The 24115-nt window shown below is 42.6% G+C and overlaps 1 protein-coding gene across 4 annotated transcripts in view; it reads left to right on the forward strand.

Moving 5' to 3' along the window:
• The window catches only part of zfhx3b (zinc finger homeobox 3b), a 344899-nt gene that overhangs the window by 267132 nt on the left and 53652 nt on the right, over positions 1–24115 (forward strand). For all 4 annotated transcript variants that reach the window (XM_084107585.1, XM_084107584.1, XM_084107587.1 and 1 more), the window contains one exon: positions 17201–17432. In XM_084107585.1, coding sequence (XP_083963711.1) covers positions 17201–17432 — 232 coding nt within the window. The remainder of the gene's footprint in view (positions 1–17200; positions 17433–24115) is intronic.

Here is a 24115-nt window from a genome sequence, read left to right on the forward strand (position 1 = left end):
TATCGGCCGATAAAAACAATTATTTTCAATATAATGTTTAAAAACAGACAATGATCAGTGCCGATTATATCCTGTCAATCAAAAGGGTGCGGTAAAACATGACCGACTGTAAATCACACTGTGTGTGAAGAAAATCTCTCATGTTGAGTTAGTTAATGCAGCAATAAGGCATTAACAGCTAAAAACAGCTACACAAAAGCAGGTTCTATTTGACCCTATGAATTACCCGTAGTTCAAGCCAGATCTGCAGTTTTTCCCTACACTAAACTTTATTTGTAGCATGCCTCTCATCCAATAATCGCAAATAGCTCTGTGCTTTGTTACTTCTAAAAAGAAACAATGTGTCATCTTTCAAATTCTGTACATTTTATCACGAAATTCAAACAATAAATGGCGTTTTGAAGCTCTTAAATGTGACGTGACAGATCGCTGTGGTGCCTCAGTTCAAGCAGCAAAGTCTTTTCTTCCACTTTAATACATTATATCTAGAAAAACGTGCATGAATATCAGAAGGTAAGTTGAAAGATACAATACAACTTACTGAAATCTGTATCATGTCTCATGTAATCACTCAATCAGTGTTTGACCGTGGAAAGATGTCAATAAAACAGATTGTGAACAATATCACTTAATGTTGATTTACCTCAGGAAAGTCATCCATTTGTTAGTCAGCTTTAAAAAAAATATAGAGGAGCTTTATTTACTGGTAATTATATATGTATGTTTGAATAAATTTGCCATGAAGACAAGTGCTAAAATACCTGTCACCGAGTATACAAACATTTCAGCTTTTATTTGAGTGTAAATATTATATCTAGTTGAATATAGCTCTGTTGTTAAATTTAACCTCTAATATTATAGTGTACCAAATGAGAGGGTTCTCTGTATAGTTTGCAGCATTATTTGTTAGTTATTTTTTATCCGTAAGAAAAAAAAAAAAAAACTATCGGCATCGGCCAATATCATTCTGAATAATCGGCTATTGGTATCGGCTGAGAAATTTCATATCAGTGCATCTCTATTATATACAAAAATCAAACGCAATCTGCCATCTCTGATCAGAAGCAACAGCCATCAGAACGAGGTTACGAAGGCTGAACAGGAAAAGCCATTAACTGCCAATCACTGCATCGATCTACAAGCCAGTCCACCACTACCATCACCACTGCCCCCCTTTTACTCACTTGCACTCTCAAACACTCCAGCACACACACAGCGTTGCATATTTGTGTCCACATTGCATGTTGTCATCAAGCTTAACAAGACACAACACAGAATTTTTTAAATATCTGAGTCAGAGCCCAATAATTTGTAATTCACTGTGGACTATTTCTAAAGAATGCTAGCCATCTTCATCCATTCTTTAAAAGCATTATTTTCATTCTCCCAAAATATGGCTTCTCCATCCAAACTTGAGTCTTCAAAACAATTTGAATTACAACACAACAAAGCCACACATTTTTCAAGAAACCAGACACGTGATGTATACAGCTTTGCATCAAACCAAGACCGTGCACAGCTGCCCCCTCTTCAGCACTGGTCTCTGCGTTTTTGGATCCCGACATCAGATAAAATGGGAAAACTAATAGAGTTGGCGAAGGACAAAAGAAAAAAGGCGATTGATTTTTTTTTTTTTTTTCTCCTTTTTCAGTAGTGCCGTTAGGATGGAGGGTCTTTAGGAGAATATTTACCTACTTCCCAGCTTAATAGAGATGCTGTATATCAGAGGGTGATCAGGAGCAGAGGTCAGGACTGGGGGGAGCAATTAAAACCTGTGCATCTGCCAGTGCGGGCCATCCCATTGTGTGCACTGCGGGCCGAAACAGATAGGTGTGCAGGGAGCAAGCAAAAAGGCAATAGTTATTGAGCACAGTCTCATTTATTGAGCTTTACTGGATGAGACTCAGACCTCACCTTGCCTAGACCAAACCCACACTGAGTTAGAGAGGCTTGCAAAAAACAGACCCACCTGTCAACTTTTTGTGTTGTCTTTTTAGATATCTTCCTCTATCTCCTGCATATCTAGATTTCCTCTGCCCTCCCCTGGAGTGCCTTTGACCTGCGCTCCATGACCAGCCAATAAAGCTGCACAACGTAGTCATGATAGATGTGGCCTGGGGCCTGTGCTCTCTCACCCCACTGCTGTGGTGTCCTCGTCGACACATGAGCCGGGGGGAGGAGGAGGAGGAGGAGGAGGGTGGAGGGAGTGGGATGGGGCAGCAAGGAAGAATAGAAGGCCAGGGATATAAACCAGACTAGCCATTTTCTCCCATCCAGCTCATAAATATTTGCGTTGCTGATTTATAAACAGGCCATGCTAAGACAAGATCAAAGTTAACTGTATCGGTTATAGAAAAGCCTGGCTTCTCACAACACTGCCCCGCACACAACGCTTATACCTATTAGAGTTTAAGCCCATACATCAACAGACGTATTGGCAGGGTTTCAGATCAGCCCGCTTTCGCTGAAAGGCTAATGGTGCCCCTGCTGAGGCTGTATGGGGCTCCGGCCACAGCGCGAGAGACACATGGATTAGTTTAATTCCGCGTCTTTGTGCTAATGAAACTGCATAGCCCTGTCGAGCAACCCAGGTTGAGTGGCAGAATGCAGGTGGTGGTCAGGTTTCGAACTATGCGCTGTGATGTTATGTATAGCCACGTTCGGAAGCAGGAGCATGGACACCAGAGACAGCGTGTCCAGGAAGAGGACAGTAGACAGCTGCACGGGCTTCTCTAGCTATCCAGCCAGCCAGGCGACCTACACAAAGGCCAAGGTGGGGGTAGGCAGTTAAGGGTCAGTACTAGCGTGGGACTGGTGATGCTGGTCCACATGGTAAAGCTGTGACACCTAAACATATGTTTGCACAGACACATGGATGCGCACACACCACAGTCGTTGTGGACGAGGGGTGTCCAGGCCCGGGTCACTCACACATTAATAAGTGCGCAAGCTGGCAGATGCGGGCGGCTTGGTGATGAGGGCTGTTTGTTGACCTCTGTGGGAGGGTTAGAGAACTCAGTAATGGTAGAGAAAGAAAACCATTCTCCATGGAGATCTCATCCTTTTGTCCTAAAAATAGCTGAATAAATAGGGAATCCATCACCAGGACAGGGTGTGGCCCGGGTGCAAGCGCAGGGAGAACCACTGCTAAACAGCTTGTCTGAAGACATCTGAATTCGCTCCGTGCACGGCGACCGTTGACGTTCGAACTTGAATGTGTGGGCCAGTACTTCCGGTGAAAACTTCCGGTGATCTGACAGCGAGAGTGGGAGACAGCGAGAGACAACAGCGACCGAGTTCCATTACCACAGAGATATTTTTTCACAATGAGTGTTTTTAGGATTCAAGAGAGGCGACTTGCCTTTCAGAGGGTGACAGCCTCAGCACTTCATCGTTGTGTGCCGTTATGTACCATTTCGTCACGTTACAACAGAGAAGTCAGCTTTCATGCATTCCCCGCTGATGCTGCGGTACAGGCTGAGGATGCAGAAGATCCGGAGGGATGACTTGAACCCGACCAAATTTTTAAATGCATATAATTTTCAGTGTATTTCAACTGTGCATTTCTGTCCTTTCTATTACTGCATTTATTTTGTGCAAGTGAGATGAGTAAAGATCTGTTTCATAAATCATTATCTGTCTGGTGTTTATAAGCAGCACATACAGTATTGTACTACGTGTAAAATATACACAAACTTACCTATATTAAATTGTTTGTGGTACCTACAGTTAAAAATGTAAATGTAAAATATTTGATGATAATATTGATCGAGCAATTAATGTAAGTAAGTAAAAATATGCGCAGAATTGAGAAAATAGTATTTATGGAGATAAATTGTAGCCTATCTCAGGGCAAACGTGAACTCTAATCGTAGTTGTAACTCTATATTTACAGTAGGCATAATTGTCATTGCGTATGTGTATGCAGCATGAGTCAAATACAATCTTCTGTTTGTGAACAGTTGTATTTCATTCATTAATCTGACTATGCATCCGTGCATTTAATTGCCCTTGGCTCGTGTGATAGTAATATGGATCTTAGTAGTATTTTAAGTGATAATTGATTCTATAAACAACTATAAAAGATAATTTTCGGCTTTCTCCGGCTCCCTGCACCGGGCGTAATGCGAAACCGGAAGTGTCTATCCGCACACTCGCTGATCCGAAACCCAAAATGGCGGCCACGTGCAACTAGCCTATATAAAACCAGGATGACACACAGATAGCAAGCAGGACAAGACCTCCTTATGTAACATTCAAGTTATATTAAAGTCCGCGTGAACCGGAAGTTGCAAACGACTTTTCTCCAGTGTCGTGATGTATTTCCAAGTGAAACGGAATATTGAATAGAGGGCGGGGATTCACTTTAGCGCTCCTCCTCTCCATCTCTCGCTCATAGCAGACTAACGGTTTGAGGCGAGTGGTTAAGCGTTTTCAACCCAAGCCGTCAAGCCTACGTCATCAGAGAAGGAATGTCATTCCAGACCGGAAGTAACTTTTCACATTTTGATTAAAGATTACCACGGCAAACTATTTTTTTTCTGTGTATTAACTTGCACAGATTAATTGTTCACAACAAGACTAGTAATATGCGCTAACAAAGTAAACAGGGTCAATTTTGATTTCAGGTGGACTTAAACTAGTTACTTCTCTCCAGGGCAGAGAGACTATCTTGTAACAATACTGTTTACTTATCTGATATGTTTGCTTTTGCCACAAATTAGCCCCAATCTTAACAAACTGGTTTCTAAAAATCTGCTGTCTTAAAAAGTCTACTGTATTGCCAAACATCTGTCGGGCATCATGGTGCAGACATTAGAGGATATACAGCTACATTTTTGTCTGCATTCAGCTCCATTATAATAAAACTGCAATGTCTTTATGGCCTGGCCAGCAGTTGTGCTCTAATCTACAGGTAGAGCCATGCATAGAGCACTGTGAGTTTGTTATGCACCAACTTCAAAGATCTCCCATTGCATCAGAGAGCTCCTGCTGAACAGGCAGACGTGGCTTTGGTCTGGGAAGGGTTACTGAATTATTAGTGATGCTTTGGGGGGTAACTGTCCGACCGCAGGTCTGGAGAATATTAATCATTTATTTGATTGTCCGTATGTGCTGATTAATCAATTTGAGGGAGATCTTCAGGATTAACTACCCTATTATTTCCTTGTAAGAACAGATAAGAGATAAGACTTTAAAATATCATGTACCATTTATCATGTATTTTTAGTCCTCTGCAGATGAAGGCGGGCGAAATAAAAACTGAGGTGATATTAGGCAGAAGAGCAACAGAGGAAAAGAGGGGGAGGGAGAGAGAGAGAGAGAGAGAGAGAGAGAGAGAACGATTCTTTAGATCCAACTAGGACAGAGCACAACAGATTTAACTGCTGCACTTCACAAGAGGTGCAGGATGAGGAGTGAGAACAGCTCATGTACTAGGCTTACATAACCTGACAGAGCCTTACTTTCAAAAGCAACATGTGAGGAGAAATCAGCAAGTGGAGGATCAACAGGAAGTAGAAAACAATAGCACTCTACACCTGTAACCACCTGACTGAGAGAAAGGCAGCGAAAGGTGGGGGTTGACGCCAATGAGCCAGTGAACTCGGGACCTGTCATAGGTGAGTGAGTTGTACTTGCTTGTGGCTGTGCATGATCAAACAATGGCATAGTTCCTGGGCGCACCACCCATGTTCGAATCCGCCCTATAAATTCTCTATCCGCTGGCTGCTTGATGTGTTATGTCATGTGGTAATTCCTTTGATTTCAACATACCTCCGTTTGTAAATACATGAGCCTCTTAAAGAGCTGTGGTTACTTTTACAAGCATGGCGCTCCCGGCGCTTTGGTGGAGAATGCAGGGAAGGGAGAAGGCGAGAGTGAGACACAGAGCTGGTTTAGAAACTGTATACACTTCTCTCGTAGTGCCATTGCCAAGTGCACTTATGCCTCCAGCCGCTCATCGCATATGCAGTTCAAAGTGAAGTGACACAGAAACTCGAGCCGGAGGAGGAGTAAGGGCCTCTCTGTTAGCAGCATGCTCAGGCCCAGTTATGTATTTTCTAGCAGTCTCTACCTGTTAGCACTTTGCACGCTGCGCTGCTGTCACCCTGCATCTGCAATGCTATTTGCATGGACAGCAAGTTCAAAATCAAAACGGGGTTGGGTTTGGTGCCAACTACTGCCATTCTGCCATATCTCATCACTTTTAAGGACCTCTCCTCTTCCTTTGACACTTAAATGTGTCAGAGCTTCTTATTTTTGCTAGCACCTAATGCTAGGCTGCAAATCTCATAAGGAAGGCACTCTTCCACAACATTTAGTACATTAAAATCACAAGGCGGTTGCTTAATGCTATCCTATATATATATATAACTAAATTTACATTAAGAGCAATACAAAGCTTTGTATAAAAGCTATGCTGACGCAGTAGCAGTGCACATAATTAAATGCCTTCAAATGGGCAGCAATGGCCGCAACCTCTTCAATGACACGATGACTGATGGCGTGAGCAAGTTATTTTGGGAATCGCATGCAGAGGTCCTTCAGAGGGCCCTGTACAGTATTTGCAAAGCCCAGCAACACTGAAGCAATTGAGCTGCCTTTAGTTAGACCTGCACCTTTTTTGATTTTAGTGATAATGACCATATCTCAGCTGTAATTACGCTGGACTTGGAATGATGAGGGCTTAGGTTATCGATTCACTATTGATTACTCTGATCAATGAGCACTTTGTTTCTTTTTTATGGAAAGTAAAGTTGTATTTCTTCTTTCCTTTGCAAGCTAATGAGTAGACACTGATGACGGATCCCATAAAGCGCTGTATGTTTTCAGCACCCATGTGTATTCTGCTTATAGAGAGAAGAGTGAGATTATGGGATGCCAAAGAGCTCCACTTTTCAACACAAGTGCTCAGGCTCCTCTGGGCATAGGCTAGAGGCCAGGGCTTAAAAGGTGCTTGTTTCAAATTCACGTCTTGCTGAAGGTCAAAACATACACAGATTCTGGGATGTAATATTTTCATGGATTTCTTTTTTAATTGATTAACACCCTGATAATACAGACATCTTATACGTGTGTAAACCAGCACAGCACATTGTGCATTCAAAATAGGACTATGTAATATAGTATGTTTTCAGTGGAGTCTAAGCTAGAACAGTCCTTTTATGAAGGACAGATTGAACAACCACACCGTATGTTTTGTTTCTCACAGTATAGAAGCACTGTATGTTTAGGTTAATGACTCTAATTAACAAGTTAATTAGCTCAAAATAAGTGACAAGTACATTACAGCTCAGTATCCTAGGCTATTGGGACTTTAAAGCTCTTTATGAAGTTAGTAGAAGTCAAAGCAATTGAGTAAAGGCAAACAAAGTATATCTTTAGAAACACTAGAAATGGATAGGTGCTCAAAGTTTGTTAACTCTACATTGCCCTCAGACACTCAGAATGCTTATGTGCTATGCAAATAAGCTTCCCAAAGCAACCACCCCCGGCCCGCCCTCGCTTATTCATTTGCATGTTAAGAAGGTGAGAACTCTTAGGGCCTGTTGCGCCATTGTAGGCCCAACACAGCTAATAAAAGCCAGGCTCTTTAAGCTGAGCTTAAATATTTACTCTGGCACAGGGCCACGATCAGGCCCTCTCATTACACTAGTCCTGTGGGTGAAGGTGAAGCCGGGCAGATGAGAGGGGCAGAGCCTGGCAACTTAAACATTTCCTCATTGGAGACCAGTTCAAACACTCCACGCTACCGACTCCAGACTGCCCTTTGTGAATTTTAGAAAAGAAGAACAAGAAAGAGGGGAGCATTCTTACTGCCTCATAACCTAGCCTGGAGCATCAACCAATTATGTGGTAATGAAATATTCACGCAGACTAACAAGGAATGCTGGAGGTGAAAGCGAGATAATACAAAACTGAGGAGTTAATACTGTGGGGTGTCCTTTTCATCACGTCTATGACTTTTTTAGGAGAAGGTCTTGTTCACTTGGGTTGGATTTGGGTATTCGCTAATTTGTGGGTTATTGGTAAATGTTTGCCTTTTATTAACTCGGATGTTGATGATCATCATTCAGGATCCTTGAACGAAGCATTTGATATCTGTCCCAGAAGAATGTGGACAAAAAGTTTGATGTTTGCAGTGTTACATCAACCTCTATAGATAAACAAAAATGAAGTTAGTCAGTCCCCAGTTTCAGTTAAGTTCAGACAGTTATTGTAACAATATTGGGTAACATTTTATTTTACAGTGTCCTTGTTGCATAGGTTACATGTACTTGCCATAGTAATAAGAGTAAATTCTGCATAATTACATGCAATTAACCCTCAACCAAATCCTAATCTTACCCTAACCTTATAGTAAGTACATGTTGTTAATTATTATTACACTGTAACAATGACACTTTAAAATAAAGTGTAACCCAATATTGATACAATGTTATGTTACATTTACTATTCTCATAACTACAACATGACTCATTTAGTATCTCCAACAGTGTTTCGTTTTTGTGAAATAGATACAGTGCTTTCTTTTGCAAGTATGTTTTTCTCACAAATCATTCTGTTCTTGCTAGAACACCAGAACAAGTCATGTGTTTTAAGCTAATATAACAAATAAGACATCATTGAACGGTCTAAGTACCTCTGAATGTCTCTCGATTGATCGTGTCTGTCTCCTGTCTGCATGCCCTGAGACATACACAGAATTCTTTCACAGTCCTTTCCCAATAATTATCAACATTGTCTCTTACCAAAATGGAGGGTTAGTTATGGGAAGCGCTCTGGAGGTTGCAGGAGGTAGAAGGATCTCTACAGGTCCTAAACTGCCCTCCTAAATTTCCAGATGGCACCAGGCGGCCGCAGATGTCTAGGGACAGTTGGAACAGCTGTGTGTGTTGCCCCTAGAGCTCCACACAGCTGTCGCCTCCTGCAGGCAGAGTTATTGTACTACGGGGCTGGATGCAGCTTGGCGCTACAGGGCTTGCGTTCATAAAAACAATGGGAGGCTAAGCTGTTAATTAGCTCTTCATGGTGGAAGACGACGTCTAGCGATTAATATAGTTTTGCAACTCTTTATTTTACCCAACCCTGGATTAAACTTAATTTCCTGCATGATCTCCAAGTCTCTTAATGTAAAATGTGGCTCAGCTCATTTTACAATTAACGTGTTTATTTTGACTTAAAATACTACATTATGTGTATATTCTTGTCCTTATTTAAAAAGGCCTTGGGCATTGCCACTGCCGTAGTGTCTCTGATCTGGGTATTGATATCTCCACTGGCCTCAGTTCCCATTCTCGATCTCTTCTATAGAGTTCCCTTGCTCTCTTCCTCCCTCACCTAGACCGATTCGCACAATGAATTATGTGGACACATTGATCAGCTGATTGAGAACCATTGTTTGGAAATGCAGGGGCATTACTGGAGGAAGGATTACCCCATGGTTGTTTTGCACCGGTGTATGCGAGAGGGTATTATTTAACTGCTTGTCACTACACCCTCCCTCTAACCGCTATTGCTTTTTACTCAAAGACACAAAGAAACATACACAAACGAGCGTACGCATAATCAACACAAGCCAAATGACTGCAGGCATTGATTGCCTTCTTTCTACAATTATGTTCCTATTGTTTACTTTCTAGCTGCTTATTTATTCCAAAGGAATTCAATAATTATTGCTTTATTTACTGTTAAAGTGCACCGGGGTGGTATAAGCTGCTGGAGAGGATTGTTTTTAAGGCCCCCATCTCTCTGTTTTTCACCCTTATTTTTCCTCAATGCACATGTACAGTAATCCACTCAAACCAGTTAAATCTATGACAAAGAACTGAATCACATATTCAGCACAGCCATTGTTTAAATCATTGTATCACATCTGCAAGATGACTTATAACTTGGTAAAGTTTAGCAAAGATAAATCACAAACAAGATCCCTTTAATGTCTCAGTTGTTTCACCTAGACAGAGATTGTCTTTTCTCCTCAGTCAATGTGAGAACAATGTCACAAATTGTGCTCAGATTGGACAAGATAGCAAAGTCTTTCATTTAAGAGCCAGAGATTTTAATGCGATCTCAATTAAAATCTTCAAAGATCTCAATTTCTCTCAAAATTCGCTATCTACATTCATTCATTTCATTTTAAATCTACACCCCGACATTATCAACTGTTGTTTCATTTGTGACTGTTTTTATTTCTCCTTTTTAGGAGAAACAGCAGAAACACAGTTAATTATTGAGTAAAACATTAAACTCCATTAACTCCTGAGATATGAAAGAGCAACATCTGAGCTATAAAATGTTCCTCTGGGAAGTGATAGAATGGCTATTCCAGGAGAACAGAGCAAAGCGATCCTGGAAACAGCAGAGAGTGAGAGAGGTGCAGGAAGTGGCAGGTATGCAGTTAAGGGGTGGGTACGTGCTGTCTCTCCAGCCGCAGCACAGCGTCTGGGCATGTCGCCGCTCGCAGTGGCTAATTTGAACCAGCCGCTGAACTTGGCATCCAGTGCAGCTTCTGTGGTCGCGGTTCTGCTACTCCTTAAACTACTGCTGCTAAGTGAGAAACGAGATAGAAAAATGGTGAAGTGAAGGAGGTAGGACAGACTCATTCACAGCATACTAAATATTAAAACACTGTAACTCCTGTAATGAAGATGAACTTAGACTTCTGTTGTTTCTGTATAAAGCTCTTTAATTGCAACAGCCCAACCCAAGCCAAATCCCTGCTCATAATGCTCATTGGAAAAGAGTGCCTTTGGTGCCATTTCTGCAAAATGATATTACATTGTATCTTGCATGTTTCACCAAACTTTTAAGGTTAAATGTCCAGTGCGTGGTGCTAAAAGCATTTTGAGTTTTATCTGAAACTCGCTACGTTTTATGTTGTTTGTTGTACGTATCGCAGCAGTCTGGAAATGAAATGTGAGTGGCGCTAATGTTAATGCTCTATCTTGTATGAAAATAACTTTCCACCTACACGAAACCCTACCCTAAACCTAACCGACAGTGGTTTTTTTTTTTGCTGAAGCAATCATGCCATTTTAGCTTACTTTTACAAGTCTTTGAAAAACAAGTTTTTATTAATTGATAATCTGCCACTGTAATCACATTTTGTAAGAACTGAAAGAATAAAGGATGTCTGTGTTTTACGGTCACTAGTGTCAATAACAACTGAAAAATTGTAGTTTTGCAAAAAGGAACCGTTTGTATTTAGATTTCTTTTTTTTTTTTTACAAGTAAGTTTGTGTAAGATCTAGAACTTTTCGGGACAGTTTTGCCACTAAAGTACAGCTGAGTAAACCTACCCAAACACACACACGGAGTGAGATGTGAGAAAGGGTGCAGCTTCCCGTCTCATCTCTGCTTGGGTTTTTCTGCCCATTAGGCAAACCCCTTTGTCTCATCTCAGGATGCAGAGCAGTGATCTCATTGGCTATTATTTAACCAATGACATCATTAGGCTGGTTACAAAGGTGTTAATGCACTTGACTGTATCCATCAAAATGACATGTGACTGAATCCAGTTTAGTGTGCTGCCCTTAAGTCACTGGTGTGACCTCACATCATCATGATATCAATGGATTTATAACCTGACATGAAGTGTTGTGGCCAGTGTTTAAGCATTTTGGCTTAGATAGTGCATTAGTCCAGTTTCTGTTAGTTTCCTGTCTCTGGTATCAGTATCAGACGGTATTTGCGTGTCAGGTTTAGCCTGCATTGTGGGGACCAAATGTCCCTACAAGTATAGTAAAAACCAAAAATAACCTCCAATGTGGTGACCAACCCCCACATTTTTCTATGAGGACAAATTGTGTTTATAAACATGTCTTAATGAAAATGCAGAATGGTTTGTGCTGAGGGGTTCGGATAGGGTTAGAAAATGTCATTAGCTCAGTATTAAAACAACAGAAGTCAATGGAACATCTCCACCATGATAGAAACGCAGACGTATGTGTGTGAGCGAGTTTGAGTGGAAATCACCAGGCCTAAGTGCCGAGAATCATTGGGATAATTACAAAGCAATACACATTCAGACACTCTCTGGCTCACTCACAGTGGGAATTCGTCAGCTCTGGGAGAAATTGATAGCTATTTAGCCACTGGATAGTCATCTGTTTTAATGCATTAATTTTGTATTAAGAGCACTGCCAAATTTAATAGTAGAAATCAGGGTTGGATCAAAGGGGGGTCTCTCTCTCTCTCTCTCTCTCTCTCTCTCTCTCTCTCTCTCTCTCTCTCTCTCTCTCTCTCTCTCTCTCTCTCTCTCTGTGTGTGTGTGTGTGTGTGTGTGTGTGCACCATATGCGCCATTTGTGTATGGCTATAGGCCAGAAAAAAAAAACCTCTACACAAGTACACAATTGCATAGGTGAATGCTTGGCCAATACATGTCAAGCGTCTGGTCCCTTTGCTCATGCATAACGTTTAACAAACAACAGTTGCTCAAGGGAACAATAGAGTTACCTTTAAAAATCTTTTATATTAAACCAGTTATGTTACTATTCAGGTAGCCAGTTATTAGCATGGTGACAGTTTTAACTTACTCTAAATAACAAGCTTGCAATTCAGATTGAAAATGAAAACTGGCTGTAGTGTTAAACTCATCAACATTATTACTGTTCATGTTTTTCATCAGCAAGAACAATTGCTTTTTAATAAAATGTTGATAAAACTATGAGATGAAGAAAATATATATATAGTGATTAATATAGTTTTTGTGTGTGTGTGTGTGTATATATATAATCAAACAATGCAATCATAGTCAGTCAAAAAAAGTTTATTCGTGAAAATCAAAAATTGAGGTTTAATTGAGGTCTCAATTGACTAAAAGAAAACAGTGTGTAGAAAATAGCACTCTTGCAGCAACACTGAGAATCCCACATGGACCTGCGTAGTGTTATGAATAACTTGAATAGCTAGAAGCATCTGTGCCAATGTACTTGTGTACTTGAGTTGCTTTACCACGATTCCGCTGTGGGCCTGACATTTGTGGAGGTTTTCACAGAGTATGTTGAGTGCCTGCCCTGTATTCGGCTCTCTGGCAGTTAAAGTGGCGATGGGTGTGAAAGGTGTGTGTTTTTTCAGCCCACATAAGTGGATGCTTCTGTAGATCCATGCACAGGAGCAGGTAGGTGTTGAAAGTGATAGCTGTGCGTGATGGGAGCAAAACAGGCAGAGATACAGTGTTGAGTTGCGGCGGGGTGGATGAGGTGAGTCGCCCTAGCTTTTCCTCACCTACACAAGTACAGGGGACTTATTCATCCTTACTTGGGTCGTTATGTGCATGTGTGTGAGAGAGAGAGTAATCAAAACTCATGTCCTGTAAAGATGGGCCACTCTTGCTGCACACATGTGCACTCTATTTCTCTCTCACACACACACACACATTTACTCCCTCCAGCCCACTCAGGTTTCGCTCCACTGCACTTCCCCACAGCTCATGTGCTCTCCTGTAAGTCTGCCATTAACTTCCAGCCAATTAAATGAATTTTGAGTAGTAATGTAAGCCATGCTGACTCTGTGGCCTTCTCTGGCTCCAGGGGCCTGCATGCGGCTGTTCTGGGGCCCCTGCGGAGGGGAGACTTCTCAACAGCACCCTGACCGGCCCCTCCCTGCTCGGTGAACATGACTTTTTCATTAAGCCGCTGAATTCCTGCACTTCAGTTGGAGGTGATTTATCAGCATGGAGCTTCATCTCAGGATCATGTGTTTCACGTTCAGACCCAGGGGTGTGTGTTGGGTGGGAGATTAGGTGTAGAGATCATCTCAGGGATCCCTTGTGTGAATGTTTCAGATGGAATCAAGCAGATATATCTGTTTGTGAGAGAGAAATGTAGGTCTGTTCGGCCCTCTGGTGTCAGACCCGGAGAGCAATATATTTATCTCTGCTATATGGAAATTCAGGAAAATTATATGTTATGTTGATTTGGAGAGTCTTAAACCTTCTAATATCCCTTATAAAAAGTACCTTTGAATGTATTTTTTTGTAATATCATGTTATTCTTTAAAGCACCTGAGCACCATGGTACTTTGGAGTAAATATGGTAGCTGTAACAAAACGGTAATGATACCATCACTGTATAGCATATTGGCTAATATACGTATGTTTTATGCTTCAGTTTGGGTAAAGAAGTGATATATTGTAGAGCCCTGCGCGGGACTGTTTTCTTCATCCCGCTCCCGCCCGCGCCCGCCGAATTTCTGACCATTACCGCCCGCTCCCGCAACGTATGTGTTACACTCCCGCCCGCTCCCGCAATATGTATGTCCACTCCCGCCCGCACCCGCAAAACTCTAAGAATTTATTCCCGCACAATAATAGAGATGCATTGATTTTGTGTCTTCTCCCGTCCCGCAGGAAAAAACACGTATTTGTATTGCTATTATTAAAGAGATTCATATGGGGTTGTTTGTTTCGTTTCCCTGGCCGGCATGTATTCTGGACACATACACAAAGGACAATGGAGGAAATCGAGTGTATGCTGTTTTTGGATGGTTTTGTTTTCGTTTTTGCTGTTTTTTATTCAGGATACTCTGTCTGGCGCGTGCAATGATGACAGTGAATAGTGACGATTCTCTCTGAACAATCAGCAGTCCGTGTTTTCACGTCACATTTTAGTATCGCCTCAGCTCGCCCAGAACCTCGCCGGAGGTGGTACGAAAAAAAGTACCTGGAAGCAGATACAGTTACAACTTTTACACAGTGGAAAACCAAACAAAGGCGAGTCGAGTCGAGCCGAGCCAAGCCGAGCCGAGGCGAGCAGGTAATGCGTAGTGGAAAAGCGCCATTATTGACATCTCCATCATGTTGCTAGGCTACCTCCCGATCCCGCAGTGTTTTTTTTTAGCCGCCCATTCCCGCCCGCAGCAAAGTTCAAACCGCCCGCTCCCGCGAGATTTGCGTTGGGTCCCGCGGGACCCGGCGGGACTCAATCCCAATGCAGCCCTCTAATATATTGCTCTTCTCTGTGCTGAACCAGTTAAGGTTCAGCTGTGTAAATCCTACCTTTTTTATGGGCCCTGTAAAACTCCCCACAATTTTTTTGAAGATCTTTTAGTTGTTTAGTTTAGTTCAGGTGTCGTCTTTTTTGCTGCATTTACTTTCACAAAAGATGGCTCAAGTAAAGATGTGCATTTCAGTTCATATATTCTCCTCCTCGCTTGCGAAGAAAGAAAAAACTGTGCCATCTCATAGCACACAGCGGATTGATTTGGTGTTTTATACAAGCAAATCCGTGACAGATCAGTGTACCTGAGTTCTGATATGCTGCATATGTGTTGGGGGGGGGGGGGGGGGGGAGCTGCGCTCAAGTAAAGCGCAGCTCAAGTAAAGCCCAAAACATCCAGCAGCACCTACTCAATGACATCATACCCCCACTTCAAACAGAAAAGGGAGTGAAGGAGAGTGAGAGAGAGCGTGAGGAGAAAGACAGAGCCTTTTACGATCACCTAATAACTCCATTACATGGAGCTGAGGGGCACACACGAAAAGCAAAAACCCATTCCTGGAAGTCAGTGGCCCTAATGCACATCTTAGGTATACCAGGGTGACATATGATACCAGCACCACAATTGCTTTGAAAAAAAAAAAAAAAAAAAAAAAAAAAACCCTTATAGCAATTTTACCCGAAAATTAAATATTACCAAAGAAGGAGAACATTTCAGGGAAGATAATATTTTTTCCTCTCTTACTGTTGTCAACACCTGATGTGGCCTTAATTGGGTTAAAAATCTAATGTTACTCTGGCTTTGTGCATCCAAAGCCGATGGAAAAGCATCTCATCTCTGCGCTGCAGGGCAAAGCCAACTCAGCCGCGTCTTAATGAATCAATTTGTTTTCCCCGACCTTTGTCAGGGTTTGGGGGTGGTCTGTGCAGGAGATTAAGAGCTTCTCCACAAGAGAGAAAATACATGTTTTTCCAGGCAAAAAGGCAGAGAGATATTTTTACAGATTTGCATCATCTCATTCGTGGTGCAATTTAGTTGCTTTTTCATGACTCGCGTAACAGAAGGAAGGTAAACAAGGAATACAAGGTAAAGAGACTTAGGGAAGATACTGCTATTTGATGAGCAGATATGATTGAAATGTTATTAGACCAACACATATCACCCCTCATTGCTCAGTGTGGCAAAGTATTTACACTAGCTGCTAGGCCATGGTTCCAACCAAATTATTATATATATATATTTTTTTTTGAGTATTAAAGTTATCAATGACCTTCATGCGCCTTTGTCGTATAGTTTCAAAGATGTAGTGTGTGCTGTTCCTGAACACACATAGGTTATTTGTTTCTCTTGTTTTACATGGAGAGTGGAGAGAATGTGTATGTATAGTCTGATATTTATAAATTGCAATGAATCTTTCACTCTGCACACACAAACACAATTCACCGGCCATGAAGAATGAATTGCAATTTATTAACATTGACAGTATACACAAAAGTTAATTGGTAGCTTTCGTAAGGCTTCAAGTCACAATCATATCTTGAAAGAAGACATGAATCAAGGTTAGGCAAGATGTATAAGTGCTTTCAATACATGCACATGTGCTAACTAGGGACTTGCATTCAGATTTATAGGCTTGCAATGTTCTTTTTGTGTTGGTCTTATCTCATTGATTAGATGTGTTGTGCTCAATGAACACAGACTCGATTTGGGATTGTTGTTACCGTTGGGTGTGCGGTGTGGTTGGCTTGTTTTGGGTTTGTGGATCATAGCACATATCTCTGGTCCTCCCCAAGGATCCCTATACCCTCTTCTGGAGATAGTCAGAGCACCACAGCACCGCCCGTCTCTCTCTTTTTGCCTTGCTCTCAAAGAAGCAGGATTTGACTCACTGGTGATCAATATTTAGCATCCCATGCGTGAAACAGGCAGATGTTTGGAGTTTCCTTTTCAGAGACGAAAGACTTCTCTTGAGTGAAAGGGATCAATGCACTTTTCTCAGTGTGTCCCTGCTCAAGCTCTTCCTGTAGATGCTGACATGCTCCTCTCGTCTAGCTCACCAGCTCAGAGAATGCCAACGTCCCCCCTCTGTCTTGTTAGCACACAGAGACCAACTTAGTGTTGATGAATGACGTTGACTTTGTGTTAAACAACAGAGTCCTGATTGGCAATTGATTTATTCATTTGTAAATTACATTAGGTATCCCATTTGTTAAAAACCCCATGCTAACTCTCTTGTTCTCTCTCTCTCACTACAGCATTTGCAGCAGCACGAGAACGCTGTGGAGGGCGAGTCGTGCTACTACCACTGTGTCCTGTGTAACTACTCCACCAAGGCCAAGTTGAACCTCATCCAACACGTCCGTTCCATGAAGCACCAGCGCAGCGAGAGCCTGCGGAAGCTGCAGCGCTTGCAGAAGGGACTGCCCGAGGAAGAGGAGGAGTTGAGTGCCATCTTCACCATTCGCAAGTGTCCGTCTGCCGACACGGGTAAGAATTAAAATTAATACAAGCTTCTATGCTCACCTGATATGCATGGGGATGGATCCCTCTGTAGTTGTTGTGGTGTTCCCCTCTTTTGAAACTGAGAGTGGGACAGTTTCCACTCCATTCATAATTCAGATTGTTAATAGATAGAAATTGCATTATAAGTAGACTACAATGTTCATTGTTGCATGGCTTCAGATCTGGTTACCAATAGAGCAGATTCTTTTAATGCCAGCATCTTTACCTGATTTTTGAGACCTGGTCACACGGCATAAAGCACACTGGAGTCATTGAGATGCTTCTAAGTGAAAGAGCACAGCACATCTTCAGTCCCTGGGTCGTGCCTATGACATCACTGCTGTGGCTCTGTGCTCCACTGATGACTGATAAGGCGAGAGGATATCCTAAGGACAACGGCGATCTGGCACAGCATGTTCATTAATACGAGTACAGTCCCATTGCTGTGCCGGCATTAAACAAACAATCATAGATGCCATTAAGCTCCGAACGGCGAGGGGAGGGGGTGCTAAAAACAAAAGGCTGGGGCTGAGGCCTTCGTCAGGCCATATGTTAGTTAGCCATTAAGACGACAGAGCTGCAGTCAATTAACACACTGTTTCAGCATGGATTTGGTTTTCTAATCATTTTGACTCTCGTGCCCTGACAAAAGACTTCCATTGTGCGTCGCTCCCCTCCCTCCCGCGAGCCAGGCGGCCCGACTGGCTCTTAGCGTTGTGCCGTGGGGGAGAGAGAGAGGGAGAGCAAAAGACGGCGGGGGGAGTTGGCCTCTAAAGACGCTTTGTTCCAAGGAGGCAGGGATAATGAAGCCAGCGGCCGGGAAATTGCGCAAAAGGCAGTCACAGATCTGAGGAGAATCATTAGAGAACATATTTAGCCGAGCAATTAAGGACAATTAAGCTTTCTGCTCGCTGCACTCCAAATATGTTAATGACTATAGTACAGTGGACAAGTGAACATGCAAAGGCAATAGGAAGGCCCACTTAGGTTAAAAGGGTGGGGGTGCAGGAGATTTAGAGTGTGTTTCTGGGTAGGTGGAGGTAAAGAGTTCACAAACAAGTCTGGTTTTCTCTCTCTCCCTAGCTCTCTCTCTCTCTTTTTTGGTTGATGTAGCATTTATTTATATATTTTCTTGGCTAACCTTTGATGTGCGTTAATGGATTCCCTTGTTTGTGAGTCTGGTTGGAGGTTAGGTAATGACTCCTGCAGTAGGGATGTGTGGGCAGAGAAGCATGCAGTCGCTACACGCAGACACACACACATTTGCAACCCTCTGCCATCTTTTTTTCTAGTTGCAGCAATCCAGTCGTACCCCCTTGACGTCAAATGAGCCAACAACTCACAAACAACACATTATGTCTGCCGTGCAGTGCAACTTTTCCGAAATCTTCCAGGATTAGTCAGATGAGATGTTCTTTTTAGTGAGAGATGGCTGCGTGCTTTGATGATGGCTGATTGCGTGGCCATGCAATCTTTTTGATGTATTTAATTACTGCCTTTTTCTAGACTAGATATTATTGAATTCCTGTACCTTCAGGAGAGAATATGTAGGTGATTAAGGCTGAGGTCTAGTCCAGTGCTGACTAGGAAATTCTGATGAAGGACAAGGTGAGTGTAAATCGACCAGCAGCTCAAAAGGGAACCAGCCTGCCTCTTATTATCAGCTATTGTTTCCTACGCAGACAGAATGAGCGAGAGAAAGGGGTCCCAGAGTTCCTGTCCTTTGATAGCCGATACCTGCTAACTGACGTCAGTATTGGGCCAATGAGCGCTCTGTTAGGGATGCTGGGTCTTCCGAGAGGAACCACTGTCCTAATTGCCTTTGACGCTCTGTTTACCAAACGGAGCGGGCTGCAGTCGGAGCGTTGAACAGCTGATTGATTGCCCTACAGATGCAGGATCAAACTCAAGCTCCTGTCGACCAAACCGTGGCGCACTGCTTAGCTTGAAAACAAGTCTCATCCCTTTAAATAGCAGGGCCAAAGACTGACATTTTTTCAACTCTTGTATATATAAATAAAGAATGTTGGCCTTCTTCGCCTTCTCCAACTACCTGCTTCAGCATCTTGTTCGAATTACACTGGTATTGAACATACTTCTTCATCAGCAAGTACGAATGTTGCTAATTCCTCACTGCCGTCCCCCGTGCTTATGAACCCGCCCTCCCCAAACTACCTTTAAACTTCTTAATGTCCTGCACCCCCCCCCCCCCCCCCCCCTTTAACCCGAGTGAAACCATTCCCTCATGGTGTAATATTTAATTTCCTCCCTGCTAGCTCTTCTGAGGCACTGGGCTCTTTCTTGTGGTTGTGGCACAGTTGCTAAAGTGGTAGAAGGCTCCCCTGCTTGTTAAAACAAAGCTGGCCCTGGATTTCTGGGTCAGCTAGGCAGCAATTCCCTTGGCTGCTGCCGTGTAGTGTGCAGCTCTGTTGGTGTTAGATGCTGGGCTACTCCCCTAAGCAGAGTTCGACTTTCCCACTCCCCAATTTTCTCACCTGGAGTTTCCGACGACCCTGGACAAAAACATTGTGGATAGAGTTGTATGAAACTTCTTATTCTAACTTTAAGTAATAAACTTTGGTATGCTAGTCATTTGTGCTACGGACATGAATTATATCTCATGTCATAGGGATGTTTTTTGAGATTTCTTTTCTGTTAAATTAGTCATTTTGATTAATCTTTTGAACTGATTCACAATGATTCATTAGAGTTTTAATTATTTTTGTAAAACCTTATCCAGTAACACATTGGCAACTTAGGGCAGTGCCCTAGCAAGCACCCAGAATATCATTTTTATTTATTTATTGTGTATTCAGATTATTAAAACATTGCGTTTTCAACTGGTCTAGAGTTCAATCAGTTTACAGCACAGTACGCAGACAGTCACATGAACTAGGTTGTGTGACGGCAACCTAAAACTCAAAACTCTTTGACAAACAATTAGTGTAAAAGTTTATGAATTAAGAGCCCCCAGTAATGCACATTAACCAACAGATACAGCACTTTAATAGTTCCCAAATTAAGGCTGTACAGCCACCCCTGAGGGAGGTCTTTCACGTCTCTCTCTGGAACTGTCACATTCCATTTTCTGGTCATTTGTTAACAATATCAATGAAGATCATTTAAAAAAAAAAAATCCATACCACTAATTCAGAGAAAGTGTGCCATAGCAGATGCTGTTGATGAAAACAATTGATTGTGGAAATATTGATTAGCTTTGTTTTCAGTTCTGATCCATAATGCTGTTGTGATATTGTTTTCTCTCAGAACTAACCATGTTCAGGCTTGATTAAAGTAACCAATCACCCGTGAGTACATTCCAGCTAAGCATTATTAGGCCCATAACAAACACAATATAGGATATTCAGATATGACGACAATGCATGCACAAAATATGTTACATCTGTGTGATTATGGTGTCTGGGCATGAATGCAGATAGTGTAGGCCGGGTTTCTGTGCCACATTTTTTTTGCCCTATGATTCGCCCACAGAGTGCCAAGGCGGCAGAGTTTCCCATCCAATTAGAGCAGTGTGCGGATAAAAGACATGCATTGTTTTAATTTCTGCCTCGCGTTGAAAAGCATGCTGCTCAAGCATGTCATTCTCTCACTGGATGTCCATTTGTCATTCTTAACCCCTTTTCTTGCCACAACACAAAGGAGCTCTCTGCAAGAAGGGTTTCTGAAAATCATAAAGCTCAGACACCCAAGACAACACACACTAACACATGCTTACATGCCCACAGTCGGCTTCCAGAGTGTGTGTGTGTCTGAGCTTGATGTGTGGGAAGAGACACTACAGCAGCAGATGACAGGTTCTATGAGTGATGTTCACCAGGGCATATAGCTAGATGACACATTGGGGTCTCTCATTTCAGAAGACTTAATGGACTGAAGTTTTTTTGAACATTGCTAACTGACAGATACAGGAGAGAGAGAGAGAGAGAGAGTAAGAAAATAGGTAAGTGGAATTGAAAGATGGTTAGTTGGCTTTTTGATGGCGCTGCAGGCCTTTGGGTGGCATTGCCAGCCCAGAAGATTTGTGTGTGTTTGTAGGAGAGAGGAGGGAAAGCTGTTTTGGAGAGTGAACACATTGCACTGACGCTGTGGATTAGCTGCTGATGTAAATCTCTTTCGGTCGCAGATGCCAGCACCGTGATCGCTGAGCTATGACGTGCTGCAGGAAATCCCTGTCTGTAGACACGGGAACAGCGGCCTGCTCGGATTCTTGTGCCAGCTGCAACCCTCCCCTCTCAGTGCCCAGGCGGGAGATGGAAGTGCACTGGAGACTCTAAACTAGTCTTTGACTGATCCAAGGGTCACTGACATGATTTTTATTATTAGTATTATTATAAAAATGCAGTTCATACTTAGAATGAGTTTTAAATTAATAATTCATATTATAGAAAATACGTTTTACCTTGAAGGAAAAGTTAGAGTTTTTTACCTTTCTTGAATATAGAGTGCCAGCTTCGCCTTGTCCCAGCAAGCATTGCATCTCTCTCCTCTCCCTACGAACTGCCTGCTTCCTCGTGAATAATATCACCTTATATGCAAATATACATTCCATGCACAGATTGATGCATTATTAAAGCAAACGCTGGATGTTTGCTGGGCTCTTTGCTTTACTTACTAAAGCTCTTGGACAGCGGACAGGAAATGTCAAGTGAGGGGTGAGTCGAGCGGTGTTAAAAAGTCCTTACTTTTATTTTTACTGGACTGGAATGTCACCCTGAGCTAAGAGGGATGTGGATGTGTGTATGCACATTTGTACGTGTCTGTTTCTTATTGACTAGGGCCACATGTCTGCATGAAGCACATAAAGCATGTGCATTCCGCAGGGGAAGAGGCGCTATGAAGGCTGGCTAGGGCTATCTAGGGCAAGGCTCATGTCTGGACCCAGGGCCCCGTACAGCCCTGCAGACAGCAGCCGGACCTGGAATGTCCTAAACTTTTTACATGCTTGTTAAAATGCAAAGTAAACCTTCCCAGAAACAGGATATTATAGCCGCTAACCACAACCCCTGCGCCCTACCCCAACCATGCCATGGTACATCTGAGTAAAGACAGGGCAAGTCATGCAACAAACATCATTGAGGATTCTTTTAATAAAATATGGTATTGCTGGGATGCTGCTAGAGACGAGGGGAAGCGATCCAATTGGTAAGGGCCCCACCGAGGGCTTCAGGTCGGCTCCTCTTGGACGTCTGTCCCTTAATCCACAGCTGAAGGGCACAGCCTAGCAGAGGAAATTGTTTTTAGTCCACTGAGCGTGCCACGAATTTCATAAATGCATTACCTTTCATTTTGAAAAATATTAAAATGAAACTGGCCCTTTTATTAAAGAGCCTAAGTGATGGCTTTATGGATTTTCCACTCAGCGCAATGTTGGGCTGGGCTCATATGACCGCGCCAAGCTCACACAAGGAAGTCTTTTCTTTGCCGGTTGGTTTATAGACAGCCGCTGTATAAATTCCTTCCCTGGCTCATCCTGCTACTGCAAATTGACCAAGAAGCGCAATTGCTATTCTGGGATTGTCTGAGAGTCAAAACGGATTGCGTGGCGTTTTCTTCTGCCGTTTTACTGGCCAGGCATGGATATATCTGACCATTGGCTGCCCTAACAGGGAGGTAGAGTGACTTGGGTCAAACGGAGGGCCTTCGAGGCAGTACATGTGCAGGAGACGGTATGTTTTTGTGTGTATGTTGAGCAGAGCGGTGCAGAGTGCATATTTCTTTGCTCCATTTTGATTTGGAGATGATAAGAGGGTGTAAATTGTGCTGCAGATTTGTACTGTATACAGGCACACATGCTCACAGACACCCAATTAACACACATGTGGGTGTTCACACACCCACAGTGGGATCCTACATGTGGGTGAGAGAGGCCTCCTCTGTCATCAAGCCCACTTCAGGGCCCTCCATTTCAGGCCATTGCGAGGTGCACTGCCCGGAGTGAGCGCAGAGAGCATTATAATATTAGTTTCTCTCCCCCTCTTTCATTCCCTTCACCCGTCATTACGAGACACTCTCCCTGAAAGCTGATCCAAAAGATAGACAGTCCATCAGGAGGCAGTCATCTCATTTGTACTTACCAAACGTGCTAATGAGTTCTATTCCGGGGCCTGGAGGCTGCGGTGGGGAGCGCGAGCAGGGCGCGAGGGTTTCGGGTGGCAGGCTGAAGGCTCGCGCTCGTCCTGTGTCAGTCAGGGCACTGAGACCACAGAGGACAGGAACTGTCAGTCATGTGTCCAAGCTGACTGCAGCTAAGCAGAAATGTGTGGCTGGAGGAGAAACAGCAGATTACATGGAGAGAGTTGAAAAGGTCTTTCGTAGTCAAAGACAGATATATATAGCAATTTTTGACCAGCTTGAGGTTTTTGGTACCCGCTTAGTTGATTTGATGTAAGTGTCCAAAATCTATTTTCAAAATCTTCCAAAATTAATGTTAGTTTATTTGTGTACATGTAATGTAATGTAATGTAATAATGTATATTAAACATTATATTATAATACCACTAGTTTATAGTGTTAAAAAAAAAAATACGTTATCAAATTTACAGTAGAGGCTCAAATACAGCTAGCATATTACATTACATTTATTGGTTTAGCTGGCACTTTTATCCAAAACGGCATACATTGTAGGAACAAGTTCAAGCTATATATAC

Source organism: Abramis brama, assembly GCF_963993115.1.
Source record: "Abramis brama genome assembly, chromosome: 3".
NCBI classification, from domain to species: Eukaryota; Metazoa; Chordata; class Actinopteri; order Cypriniformes; family Leuciscidae; genus Abramis; species Abramis brama.